The sequence below is a fragment of the Passer montanus genome, unplaced genomic scaffold (genome assembly GCF_014805655.1).
Source record: "Passer montanus isolate IOZ18808 unplaced genomic scaffold, ASM1480565v1 scaffold5, whole genome shotgun sequence".
NCBI lineage: Eukaryota > Metazoa > Chordata > Aves > Passeriformes > Passeridae > Passer > Passer montanus.
Window position 1 is genome coordinate 6,538,092 of NW_024369929.1, and position 14,529 is coordinate 6,552,620.

The 14,529-nt window shown below is 42.6% G+C and overlaps 1 protein-coding gene across 1 annotated transcript; it reads left to right on the plus strand.

The window, feature by feature from the left end:
• The first annotated feature begins 2,239 nt into the window (after positions 1-2,239).
• Positions 2,240-13,981, plus strand: LYSMD2 (LysM domain containing 2). The gene is made up of 3 exons (XM_039723157.1): positions 2,240-2,517; positions 7,730-8,067; positions 13,210-13,981. Exons 1-3 carry the CDS (start codon positions 2,320-2,322, stop codon positions 13,259-13,261), a joined length of 588 nt encoding a protein of 195 aa, XP_039579091.1. The 5' UTR covers positions 2,240-2,319; the 3' UTR covers positions 13,262-13,981.
• Positions 13,982-14,529: the final 548 nt, after the last annotated feature.

The window sequence follows — 14,529 nt, forward strand, 5'->3', positions numbered from 1 at the left end:
GACACAATTTTTAAAATGAAGTGTCATTAGCAAGACACTTCTAGTTTCTTCTGTAACTTGGAATGCAAATTAGAAGATACAGGTAAAAACGGGTTGCCTAAATGAAGATCTTGCTCAAATTTCTAACTCAATTTTTGTTTAGAGGGTATTCACTTCATGTAGAAAAAGAAGCAGTCAGCTAATCAGATCAAGTATCTTGGCAACATCCCAGATGCAAATGTTCCTCTGGCTATAATATGGATTTTGAGATAAGAGACAAACATTTACACAAATTGCTGACACAAAGGACAATCCAGAAACTCCAGGGAAAAAAAAACACCCTCATCTACCCTTGCAAAGGTTTATTACTAAAATAAAGTTTTCAATATTAAAATACCTGTGGTATCTTTATACTATCACAAGGGATGCTTCTGCTGTTGTCAGAATTGTGACAGCTGATTTAAAGTGTATTGCACACTCCTTCATACAAACAGAGTTTAAGATAACATTAGAGGGAATAATACTGTCTAATATTAGTGTACCTGTCGAGCACATTTCCAAACTAATTGATATTGCATGTTCAGCTGATTGTATCACTAATGTAAAACAACATTTCCATTTTCTCAAATTGCAGCTCCCCTTTACTAAGAGCCATTTTAGCTGAAGTAACTGGTCTGCGTGATTCCAGCTCCAGGCAGGCATCCAGATGTTTGTAACTTCCATTAATCAGCCTGAAGAGGCTGAAGCTGATCTCTGGCTCCACACTGCACACACAGAAGACACTTTCAATAAGTGCTGACCTGCAGTTCAGCTCTTTGCTAGGTGGGTCATGGCTGAAGTGCTGATGCAGCTCTGCAGATCAGGTTGTTTCACAAGGACTTGAAAGCACTGAGATGTCACAATCTGGTGCTCACTTTCTAAAGCTGGGATAAACTCTACTGACATCCCTAGGGGAGCCTTCAACTTCCCAAATACATTGTAGACTGCAGAAAAATGAAACTGAACCTTTTCTTGCCATCAGTTTAGAGTCTCTTGTACTGCTCTGGTCTGTCTGTGCATTGCCTACAGTCCCCGTTCAGGATTGTCACACTGGCTCCTCCTGTGATGGTGAGGTGCTGATGTGTCAGTCCTTACCAGCAACTTGTGTGCTTGCAGGACAACTTTTGTATTTTCCTAACTTACATCTGGAAACTTGAGCCCAGATTAACAATGTTTCTGAGATCTGTCTTGATTTTTACACCGTATTCCTTAAAGAGACTCCATGACCACCACTGAACAAAATCTGAAAGTTACAACTAGGTATTATGTCAGGTTTGTTTTTTTTTTAAGATACTTGTGTGACTACATACTGGACTGAGGAATGCTGAGGTTATGACATGCATGACTTTTTTGCTTAGGTTTAAGATAGAGATCTATTTTTCACAGGAAAAAAAATTACACCATGCTGGTGTTACATGCACACACTACCCAGATTCCTAGCCTGGCTGAGGTTGGAAGTGACCTTTGAGAGGTATCTTTTCCAACAGCCCTGCTCCAGCACGGGCACCCAGGGCACGCTGCTCTGGACACTTGTTGGTATTTTGGTACGTTTTATGTCTGTACAGGGTGCACATGTGCACCATCTATTTGTGACATACAGGTTTTGTTAGAAAGCTCCAGTTCAGCAATACTGGATCAGCTTTCCAAGCCCACTGCCAGGTTTCTTGGTGAGAAGTACTCACTTAAGAACACATTACAATTAATTAGATGTAACATGGAACTCCAATACCTGAAGGGAACTTCTGGGGCAAGACTATCTGCCAAGAGCTTGTAGTGACAGGACAATGGGGAATGGGTTCAAACTGTAAGAAGGTAGGTTTATATTAGATATGAGCAGAATTTTTTTACTGTGATGCTAGTGAGGCACTGGAAGAGATTCCCAGGTAAGTTGTGGACACTCCACCCCTGGAGGTATTCAAGGCCAGGTTGGATGGGGCTTTGATCATCGTGGTCTAGTGGACAGTGAGAGGTTTGAACTAGGTGATCTTTAAGGTCCCTTCCAACCCAAAACACGTTAGGGGTTCTATGATTCCAAGTCACAAGTTAATTTCCTCCGAATGAGTTTTCCCATTCTTACTGTTTCAATAAATCTGGCATAATTAGACTTTCATATTTGTGCACTTATGCCCGAATCACTCCTTTTTACACTCTGACGGACCGCACCAGCGAGCCTGCCGCTGGCAAACGCGCTGGAGCCCGACCAGCCATGGGCACTGAGCGCCGGCTCTCGGCAGCGGCCACAGGGCAATCGTGCGCTCCGCGCCGGGCTCTGAGGGCTGCTCAGGGCTGCTGAGAACGGCTATGGCCGAGGCGCTGCGCCAGGAGCCGGCGGGCGGGCCCGAGTCGGAGGCCGAGCTGTCGCAGCGGCTCGCCCGCACCAAGGCCCGCTCGTACGGCAGCACGGCGAGCGTGGCCGCGCCGCTGGCCGAGCGCTACGTGGAGCACCGGCTGAGCGCCGGGGACACGCTGCAGGGCATCGCCCTCAAGTACGGCGTCACGGTAAGGGAGCACCGCCGGCGGGGCCGGGAGCGGCGCTTGGAGCCGGAGAGTGGCCTGGGCTGGAAGAGACCGTAAAGATCACCCGGTTCCAAACCCCGTGCCACTAGACCAGGCTGCTCAGAGCTCCATCCAGCCTGGCCTTGGACACCTGCAGGGATGGGGCAGCCACAGCATCTCCTCCATAGCCTGGAGAATACAGCCCCGACAGCGGGGACAGCTGGGCCAGAGTGACAGCAAGAATGCCCCCAGCTCAGGGCTGCTGAGCGCGGCTCAGAGCTGCTGAGGGCTGCTCGGAGCTCCTGAGGGCCCGGCCCGGCTCTCCCCAGGCCGCCGGCGGCGCGGGGCGGGCGCTCCCCGCGCATGCGGCCTCTCCGCGCCGGGCGGGGCTTCCAGCCTGGCCTTGGACACCTGCAGGGATGGGGCAGCCACAGCATCTCCTCCATAGCCTGGAGAATACAGCCCCGACAGCGGGGACAGCTGGGCCAGAGTGACAGCAAGAATGCCCCCACAGGGCATTGCCTACACACAGGGCAGGGAACGGTGTGGGTGCGGTGTTGGTTTTAGTTTCAGCATTTAGGGGTCAGCACGCAGCGCTGGTGCCCGGGCTGGGCAGGGCGCCTGGGGAAGCGCTCAGCTGCTCCACCATGACCCTGTACTCACACCGCTGTGCACTGCTACACTCACTGCTGGCTAAAAACGGAGATCAGGGTAATCAAACTTACCCTTAAAAAAGCATTATTTTGAGCTTGACACACAGGCTTCAAGAGAAGGAATTTCTTCCAGTAGCTTCAGGGCTAAGCATCGTTCCGTTGTGCTCTGCCTGCCAGTCCAGAGGTGAAATACATATACCGCTGATTGAAAGTGTTGCTGCTTTTCTCCTCACTTTCTAGGGAGAAAGAAAGTTCATTTCTGAGAAAAACGTTGAAAGTCTTACGCCAGCCTAGGACATGCAGAGTCCAGTAAATTCTTCCAGCAGGCCCTTCTACTTCCATTCCAGATGGAGCAGGAATCACCCACCCTGCTTCATTCCCACTTACGTGGAGCCCGTATTCCAGTGTGCAGCTTCAGTAGTCCCAACACAGAAAATTGCTCAGGGCTGAGCAGCTGATGAGTGTGGCACTGGTACTGTCAGTGCCACTTGGACATCAGCTGCAAACAGCACCTTCCAGCTGGGCTCCTTCTAGAAGAGCTACAGTGTAGTGTCCAACTATTAGGTTCTGACTGGAGTGGCTTCTTTTCCTCCTCTTGGTCTGCAAGATCTACTAAAACCTTCTACCACCTTCAACAATACAAACCGATCACTACAATAGTAGTTTTCTAGAAAAAAGGCATTCCTTAGCTATTTACTGCTCCCTTTCAGCTAAAGTGAAGTTGTGAATCAAACCTGTACAAACACCTCTAAGCTGCGAACCATAAATTTTGTTTATGAATTTCATAAGTTTTTGCTGTGCTGACCCACTCTGCTTCATTCCCCCTTCCATGGGGCCCATATTCCAGTGTGCAGCTTCAGTAGTCCCAACACAGAAAATTGCTCAGGGCTGAGCAGCTGATGAGTGTGGCACTGGTACCGTCAGTGCCACTTGGACATCAGCTGCAAACAGCACCTTCCAGCTGGGCTCCTTCTAGAAGAGCTACAGTGTAGTGTCCAACTATTAGGTTCTGACTGGAGTGGCTTCTTTTCCTTCTCTTGGTCTGCAAGATCTACTAAAGCCTTCTATCACCTTCAACAATACAAACCGATCACTAAAATAGTAGTTTTCTAGAAAAAAGGCATTCCTTAGCTATTTACTGCTCCCTTTCAGCTAAAGTGAAGTTGTGAATCAAACCTGTACAAACACCTCTAAGCTGCGAACCATAAATTTTGTTTATGAATTTCATAAGTTTTTGCTGTGCTAACGATGTAAAAAACACATGTTGGGATTTTTTCCCAACATCTAATTGATTATTTGATTTAATAAGTGTTCTGCTTAAGAAGCCAGAGCTGCATCATTATAGACTGCAGTTGAGAGAGGTTGAACTGACATGAAACGTCCCTCAGAGCAATGACAAGTTCAGCAAAATCAGCCATTGTGTTCATGTTTCCATGGGTTTCAGCCCAGGGTAGGAACGTATGCAAACACATTTTCTTTCAGCAGAATGCAGGCTGTTGTGTGTCCACACAATGACAGAGACAGATTTCTTCTAAAGAGTCCTTCTGTTTGCTTCCTGCATCATGTGTTCTTGGCTGGAAGTGAGAGTTGTAATGGAAACATCACAATTATCTTTGGCTGCCATTGCCTCCAGTATTACTGGTTTTAGGACTTTTCCCTGTGGATTTCCTCACTGGGAGCTAATTTGTAGCCAGAGACATCCTGTCCAGTGGCTGCCTTTGCATGACTTGGCATAGACAGTTCAAGATAGATAAAAATACCATGCTGGGGAGAGGGATCAGTGTGCTTTGTTTGGCCTCATCCTCTGCCCTTCACCCCCTCCCCCAGATACTGCCTATTAATCTTTAGAACTTGCATTTGTTGTATTTTCTTTTTGAGTAAATTAACACTGGGAATTCATGTTTATGGTTCAGCCAATTTATGGTTCAGTGCAAGTGCTGTATCCCTTTTAGGGGAAAAGGACTATATTTCATTGTCAATAGAAGCAGTTTTGATTAATTAGTTCTGTACCAGTTTACAGCTTCAGTTAAAATTTTAAAATATAAGCATGTGCTGAATCTTTTGCTTTTTCACTATGCTAGATTGTAGCTAATACCCACTCTGCTTCATTCCCCCTTCCATGGGGCCCATATTCCAGTGTGCAGCTTCAGTAGTCCCAACACAGAAAATTGCTCAGGGCTGAGCAGCTGATGAGTGTGGCACTGGTACCGTCAGTGCCACTTGGACATCAGCTGCAAACAGCACCTTCCAGCTGGGCTCCTTCTAGAAGAGCTACAGTGTAGTGTCCAACTATTAGGTTCTGACTGGAGTGGCTTCTTTTCCTCCTCTTGGTCTGCAAGATCTACTAAAACCTTCTACCACCTTCAACAATACAAACCGATCACTACAATAGTAGTTTTCTAGAAAAAAGGCATTCCTTAGCTATTTACTGCTCCCTTTCAGCTAAAGTGAAGTTGTGAATCAAACCTCTAAGCTGCGAACCATAAAATTTGTTTATGAATTTCATAAGTTTTTGCTGTGCTAATGATGTAAAAAACACATGTTGGGATTTTTTCCCAACATCTAATTGATTATTTGATTTAATAAGTGTTCTGCTTAAGAAGCCAGAGCTGCATCATTATAGACTGCAGTTGAGAGAGGTTGAACTGACATGAAACGTCCCTCAGAGCAATGACAAGTTCAGCAAAATCAGCCATTGTGTTCATGTTTCCATGGGTTTCAGCCCAGGGTAGGAACGTATGCAAACACATTTTCTTTCAGCAGAATGCAGGCTGTTGTGTGTCCACACAATGACAGAGACAGATTTCTTCTAAAGAGTCCTTCTGTTTGCTTCCTGCATCATGTGTTCTTGGCTGGAAGTGAGAGTTGTAATGGAAACATCACAATTATCTTTGGCTGCCATTGCCTCCAGTATTACTGGTTTTAGGAGTTTTCCCTGTGGTTTTCCTCACTGGGAGCTAATTTGTAGCCAGAGACATCCTGTCCAGTGGCTGCCTTTGCATGACTTGGCATAGACAGTTCAAGATAGATAAAAATACCATGCTGGGGAGAGGGATCAGTGTGCTTTGTTTGGCCTCATCCTCTGCCCTTCACCCCCTCCCCCAGATACTGCCTATTAATCTTTAGAACTTGCATTTGTTGTATTTTCTTTTTGAGTAAATTAACACTGGGAATTCATGTTTATGGTTCAGCCAATTTATGGTTCAGTGCAAGTGCTGTATCCCTTTTAGGGGAAAAGGACTATATTTCATTGTCAATAGAAGCAGTTTTGATTAATTAGTTCTGTACCAGTTTACAGCTTCAGTTAAAATTTTAAAATATAAGCATGTGCTGAATCTTTTGCTTTTTCACTATGCTAGATTGTAGCTAATGGGCATTACTTCAGTTGTTCTAGCACTAAAAAAAGAAAACTCTTGTTAAATCCTGCTCTCCATCCACCTCTGAATGTACAGTCACACTGAGTTGTAGGAGTTGTATTGCACATATGAAGTAACCAGCTCTGGGCTGCTCATGGCTGAGGGATGTTCTTTTTAGAACCAAGTACTTTCCTTTTCATTACTGCTCCGTGCAGAGGTACAGACTCCCAAATGCTATGAGCTGGTATTTTGGGAAGAAATAACCAGAGGTAGAGTTACAGTGAAATAAGAGAGAGAATAGCAGTGCAGTGCATTATTTATCAGCTATTGAAGCATCACCTTCCAACTCCCCTGCTGTAGCCTCTCAATTTTCAGCTTCTGTATTGTATTTTTCCAGAAAAGCTCCAGCTAGTATTTTGAACTTTTTTATACCTATCAAGACAGACAACTTATAGAGATTTTAACAATTGACATTCACCCTAGAGCCATTAGAAGTCTCAGTGAGACCAAACTCTTACTAAGTCAGGTGAACTTCCTTTATACCCTGCAGATAAATGAAGGTGCTCAGCTTGGGAAAGAACTTGCACCCTTATACTCTGAGCCTTACTAAAAATGGTTTCCAAGCTGTAGGAGCTGGAAGAGTAGTGATCTTCTCTTGCTTGTGATACTGGATATTAGCTGTTCAGTTTTTAAATGTGATTATTCAATCTAAGCCTTTCACCGTTTCAGTCATCTGCATCAACAGGTTGAACCCTCATGGTAGTTTTATCCCCCTTGTTTGGATTCTGCATCATTTTTACCAGAGAGTTCACCTACAGGAGCTGCTAGCAGTTCTGAACCTTATTCTAATATAAATCCAAATCAAAAGTACATCTGTGGTAGAATTTTTGCTCTTTGGTAGGCTGTTCCTGTGAGCATGCATAGAGACTGCAAGACTGTTCAAGGACAGCATCTTTAGGTAGTGCAAGACTTTAAAAAAAGCAGTATTGTGGAGTGAAGTGCACATAAAGCTATGGTGTTGGCAAGGCTGAAACAGAACGTGCACTCTGGAATCACTCTGAATGCAAACAAATTCACTCCTGAAATAATTGCTGCTGCAAAGAAAGTATAGATTTATCTTAACTAAAGATTGTGTACTGCTTGAGAAAGTTAATGCTTTATGCTTTGCCAAAACCTAATGGCTTATATTTTTTCTATCTTTTTCAGATGGAACAAATAAAGAGGGCAAATAAACTTTTCACTAATGACTGTATATTTCTGAGGAAAACCCTGAATATTCCGGTTATATCAGAGAAACCATTACTGTTCAATGGACTCAATTCACTGGAGTCTCCTGAGAATGAAACTGTTGAAAGCTCCCCTTCTTGTGATGAAGGACCAGTGGCAGTTCAGGAAGAAAGTAGTTCTTCTCCCAGTCCTCCAGAGCCTGACAATCAGCCCACTGCACCAGAAGAATTATCTGCCAAAGATTTCCTACAGAGATTGGACTTGCAGATTAAGTTATCCAAACAAGCAGCCAGAAAACTAAAAGATGACAATGTCAGGTAAATGCCACTTTTGGTGTTAAACGTGGTAATCTCACCCTGAAGGCATTGCAGTCTTAGCTGACCCCTCTTTGTGGGGTCTCAGCATCTGTGGCTTTTATTTGTCAACAGCAAGTGCCTGCTATTCCCATGACCAGGTACATTCAGAGCACAGGGAAGGCTGGAGTGTTTTCACATCCTATCACACTTGTCAGTTACTTTCTTTTGAATTGGTTGCATGAAAGGAAAAATAGTTGCTGAAACTCAAAACCTTCTCTGAGCAAACTCATCCACTTCCATTGTTATATTTGAAGCAACATAGAGCACCTATCAAAATACACTGCTGCTGACTTTCAGATCATTAGATGTATGTACCTACCACAGATCAGAGTAGGTGTTGACCCAGCAGTTAAAGTGCATAACAGGAAACCACAGTCCCTGCCAGAGGAAGGCAATTATTTTAGCATCCCTTCAACAAAATAGCATGCTAAATTGAAGAAGAAAATTCACTTAGACATTGCTGCACCATGAGCAGAGCCAATACAGTGGAAGTGACACTGCACAAATGGTACACTGCTGCCACTAATTCCCATTTCCTGTACTGCTTCAGTTACAAATTGGGAACTGTGGACCTGGTACCAAGTCACCTCCCAAGAAATAATGTATACAGGAGGATGAGTTATTTTCCCACCTCCTGTGCAGATTTGGCAGGTAATGCTGTTAAATGCATGTAACAGATTTTTATTGGTCAGGATGTTACAGGAAGCATGAAGTACAGAGCTGCAGGCAGTCTGTTGAGCAGGATGTTGCCCAAAGCTTCTGAAGAGAAATAGCTTCCTGTGCATCTGATATTCTTCATAATAATCCCTTCTACATCACTGCCCCTGGCTTTCATTTATGGCTCACAAAAGCCATCCTTGCCTTGTCCTCTCCAACAGTCAGACAGGACAGACCCCTTTATACCGTGGCAGGAAGGGGCAAAGGACCAAAGTTGATGTTTATTCTACAGAGAACAGGAGTAGAGAGAGACCATTGCCAAAAACCTTGGAGATCCTTTTAGCTGTGTACCATCAATGGTATGTCTGGGTCCAGACTGGAAGGTGGCAACATTCCTTTACATTCCTTTCTGTGCTCCAGCAGCTGCTAAGAAGGCACCTGTTCTCCTTCCTGCCCAGTCCTTTCATGTCCCTTACTTGGAGCAGAAAGCCTTTGGAAATTGGACAGCCATGTTAATAAACCAGCCTCATGAATATGCAAGTTTTCTGTTCTTAGAGTGTAAACCATTTATGAAATTAGAGTGCTCTTTCCAGCTGCTCTGGCCTGTATTCAGGTTGCCTTGTCAAGGCCTGTTTAGAACCTGATGTGCCAACACTCCAAGTACTTCCATGCCTGCTTAAGAGTACCAAAGGAGCACCTGGAGTTCATCCACTACCACCAAAAGGGACATTGGAGCTCACAAAACTGCAAGCAGAAGCAGACTATCAGCTCATGAACTTAAAGAGGCATAACTTCTCACCATACCATGAGCCTGATTTGACAGATGGTGAGAACCACATCCACTAAATTGCTCTTTACTTTAGCCTCCTTTAAGTTGCCAAGAATGCATGTGCACATATACACTGATTTGGATTAAACCACACACCCTGTGCTACAAAGGCAGCTTAGAGTGAATTATATTGTTTAATTAGAACTCTTAGAGTAACTCCCTTAAGTGCTCTTAAAGGAATAAAGTTTAGGTAAAAAAATTGGGGAGCACATAGTTGCAGATTTAGTCTAGATATTAAACTATAATAGCTGTGCAAGCAGATGAGCATAGAAGGTTATAGAATGTGATCCACTCAGTTTGTGCCAGCTGCCTTTCACTATTAGAGTTTATATAAGCACATGGCTAGATCTACGTGTAATAGTACCTTTACTAGAGTTTCATTGAGCAAGAAATCATGAGTTAATGAGTCATTAATCATGCGTATTCACCCAAGATGCAGCTCAAGGCAATAAAGCCTTTTTGTTTTGAGCAATGTTTTCATAGTAGGCCAGACAAAATGCAAAGGGATTAATACAGTTCTCTGTAGCATATGTTATTAATGCATGTATTTGTATATTAGGGAAGAATACTCATTATTAAGCAGTTGTGATAGTTTGAGGAAATACAGTGGTGCTTCACCTGGCCCAAAATGCTGTTACACTGAAAGTTACTTTAGTGATGCTTTTTGTATCAGATAGTTGAATATGAGAAAGGTGAACACGAGATATCTAATGCAAGCTGTTTATAGAGTCCTTAAGGTAGACTTAAACCATATACTGTGCTTTTGGAACAGGTCACATCTTTCTGCATTTGCCTTGGAGGGTTTAATTTTGAAAACCTTGTAATTGAACAGAGCCTCTCTAATCAGTGGTGGTGATTCAAGCAGCCAATATAACTGGTGTCAGCACAGGAACAGAGCCTTGTACTGTCACTTGGTCACTTGCCTTGACCTGAACCTAGGAAAGAGTGTGGTCTTGAAGCCTTCCAAACTCACAACTGAGATAATTTGCCCAATAATTTTTCACCCTTGTTGGCTATCAGCTGAGAAAAGAGGCTCAACAAAGGAGGCTGTCTGTGGAGAATCCTTTCAGACATCCCAAAACTAACAACTCAGATTGCTGCCTTGTTTAATTGTGCATTCTAGAAGCATCCAAGCATTTGAGTGTACTTACAGTCAGGTGTCCTTGCTCTTACAGAAGTGGTTATTGTGGCCTGATGCACACCATAGCTTGGAGGAGACTTCTTTCAGTTCCTGTAACCCACTAGGCAAAGTGGCGACAGCAAACAGGAAGAGACAGCACTACAGAGTGGTGTAACGCTGTGCTGTTCCTTTTCCATCCCCTGAAGGAGAATGTTGCTATGACTTAGCACTTTGCTATTTTAAGCATCTTAAAAGTGAAGTAAATTGTTTGGTCATTAAACATACACACACTGCCATGGCGGTGCTTGTGGGTCACAGACCAGATCTACTAGTATATAATTTTATTTCATGTAAAGCTCAGCTTCTTTTTAAGCCATCAGAACAGACTTGTACTTGCTCTGTATGGTTCTAAGATCTATATGAGTATTATTTCCTGGTCGTTACCCTGGCTTGGGGTAGGGTTGCAGAGCCTGGCACTGCAGCCTGGAACAGAAGACAGAAGCTGTTCTTGCTGAGCAGTTCCAAGCCTTGGTCAGAAATGTACTTTGCACATTACACTGGTCACTGCTTTGCTCAGTTCCAGTATAACAAGCTGCTTTATCATTCTTAAGAGCCTGCCCTGTAGAGAAGCCCCTCAAAGCTCCCATAGCCCCAGTGCTGGCTTCTGCCCTCTGGTGACAACTGCCACCTGTATGAGTGCACCCTGCACAAGGGAGGTGGGGACAAACAGCCTAACTCATTTCAGTCCAGTGTTTGGCTGTTGCCAGGTCAGGATGGATGGTATTCCTATAAGGCTTTCAGGAAGCCTTAAAATTCTGATTCTAGCAGCCTTTGATTAGAAGGAAGGTCTTTTTGCTATAGTTATGCCACATTTTATTCTCCTAAAACAGGAAACATAACAAAACTAAGTAGTACAAAGTAATTTCCAGGGTAGAGCATAGAAAGTTTCTCCCCTACTAGAGTCTAAGCTCTGAAAATAAGAGTTCTCCTTCATCCTCACACAAGCTAGCAGGAGATTGTTGCTTGCAAGTAAGTTCTGCACATGTGGCTAGACACTCACTCCAGAAGTGCATATGTTGGAACTTCAGAATGTACTTTTTCAAATATTTATTATGGTTGAATTGTTATGGTTGAATTTTACAGTCCAGTCTTACAGGCTTGGTATGTTGATAGGTTTCAATTCTGAAAAAAGCTTTAAAATGTCTTGAGAGAATTTATAAGTAAAAGTGGCTTAGTGCTTTTTCAACTAAACATGAGTTATTTGCTTTCTTACTTCACTGTCATGCCATGTATCATGGAAAGCTTATGCATATGATACATTATTAGAATTACAGTATTCCATGGCAGTTTGGATGCAGAACTGGATATAACAAAGGATACAATTTAAATGTTTACAGATATCTGCATCCTTGGTATGGGCTTGGTAGCATCACTAATGTAAACAGATGTAGATTTGTAAGGAAGGCTAAAAATCTGTTCTCAGTACTACTGTAACCACACATCCCTGAAATAACAACCAGTTTCATCCCAAACTTGTTTTTTTGAGGTTTGAAATTTTATTTATCATGTTTATTAGGGAAAAGTCTTCATGGTTTTGATATTGAAATAATTAATTTTAACCTTATAGCATTATTAGACTCTTTGGATAACTGTACCTTTGTATGAAGGTACACAGAGTATTAAAAGCAATCCTTTCACAGTGTAACAGCTGTAAAGCCCTTCTGTTCTTAGCAAAACACTGAACTTGGCAGCAGCTTTAAGGTTGGACTCTCAGGAGCAAAACTTGGAAGCTACAGTAGTACAAAACAGTGACCTTTGGGGAGCTTGGCATCCTTGATGCTGCATTGCAAGAGATTTACATAACCCCTTCTTTTACAGGCAATATTGCCAAGTGAACAGCAGGCAGACTGATTTCCTTGAGGATGTTTTAAAAGCAACATTACTTTGCTTTATCCACTTATTGCACTAACAATAGCATTTGGGAGCAATTGCTTTTTCCTAAGAAAATCCAAGTGTTCAGTCTCAGTGGGGATTGATGTAAGGGAAGTATACATCAGGAGCAGCTTGCAGCATCAGGACACAGATCCACCCACAGCTATGACTGACTGCTCCTGTTCTTGCTTCATTTGGTCTCTCTGTCCCTCCTGCCATTCAAAATGTTGAAACAAACCTCTAACTAAGCTTCATTTTTTTTAAAGAAGAAATGAAAAGGAACTCCAGCATGCCTTCCACCTTGTTATCCTTTAAGTTTTTCTTATTGATTTGATCAAGAATACTTTTTAAAATACATTCTGATGTTGAACTTACACAGCTTTACTCACTTTCAGCATTATCTCAGGAGCTCCAGAGATGTGTAAATTACAGTATTATGTTGCAAATATTCCTGTTAGGCAGGGCTGTCATGGCCTATTTTGAGCCACTAGGAAAACTGCATTTTCATTACAGTTTTACTGTTGAGAATGGTATGCTCCTGACCTGATGATCATTTTCTTTCTAGAGAGGAGGAGAATGAGGAAAGTCCCTATGCAACTTCTTCGTATCACCAGTAGAAGACAGATGTGATGGCCTGAAAACTTTCCATGAAATCAGTTCTTACAGAACTAAGCAGTCAATAATTCAAAACCCAAGTCTTTTGGACTCATCCTCTTGATGTACTTAAAAGAAGTCATGAATGGGTAATTGCACTGAAATTATGACCTCTTCTGCCTTCCATAGGTTCATGTCCTTATGTTATATCAATAAAAGGTTTAAGCCTTCCAAAACTAGCAATGGCCTTTTTACCCCTCTGTGCAAACTGTAGCATGGTAGCAACTATATATCCCTGAGGTCACCTTTATGCAGGATGTTGATCTTTAGTAAAGATTTTGTAAATACTTGTTAAAGTGAAATTTGTTTTAAGTATTTAAAAATATTAAATAAGTTTGCTTGTAAATGACAAATGATGGAAGTAATAGGAATTTACTTATTCTGCAAACATAGGCAAGTTTATTGTGAAAGTTTTGTCTATTTCAGGGCTGCAGAACTTGCCTGAAAATCTTGTATGTGTCTGTGTGTGGTTATGATGTATTCCTAGAAAGGGAAATTCAGCTTGTGTTGATGAATTAAAGCCTTTTTGATTAAAGAACTGTTTGCATATTGGATTTCTACTCATGAAAGGGATGAGTTACACAGAGTTTTTTTTTGGGAGATATGACATTGGAATATCAGATGTGTGTTCTTGTGTGCAATTAAATTTTGTGTGGTTTTAATTTAATAAAATACCAAAAATACTGGTGTGTGTCTTCATAATGAAGTCAGCTTGGTTCTACCCTGTTTTTAGGGAAGAATGGTTTGTCTAGTTTCACAAAGGATTAGATTGTAGTTTCAGGGTAATGTCTTTACCTTACCCATATAACTCACCCTGCTAAGTGAGACCTGCAAGAGCTGTCTGCCCTAGTTGTGCAGTTTGTTCAGATGAATAAGAAGCACTTGGGCAAACCTTCCCTGTTGTGAGATGTGCCAGTACTCTGATCTGCAAGTGGACCCCATCTGCAGCTCAGGGAGACAGAGTGCAACCTGCAATCAGGGTGTTAGCAACTTCTTATTAATATCCTATATTTTTTCACCACAGATTCCATAAAACGTAGAAAAGTTTTGTCATTAAAGGTATGATGGATGCCCACTGAAACAGATGCAGTTTCCCATCATTTAGCTAAACAGTATCACACTAAAATGAAATTTTTTTCTCCAGCATGTTAACATGAAAACAATACGGAAAGTTTCCTTAATTTGTTAAAACAAGAAGTAAAAATTCAAAGCTCAGCAGCAATTGGGTTTT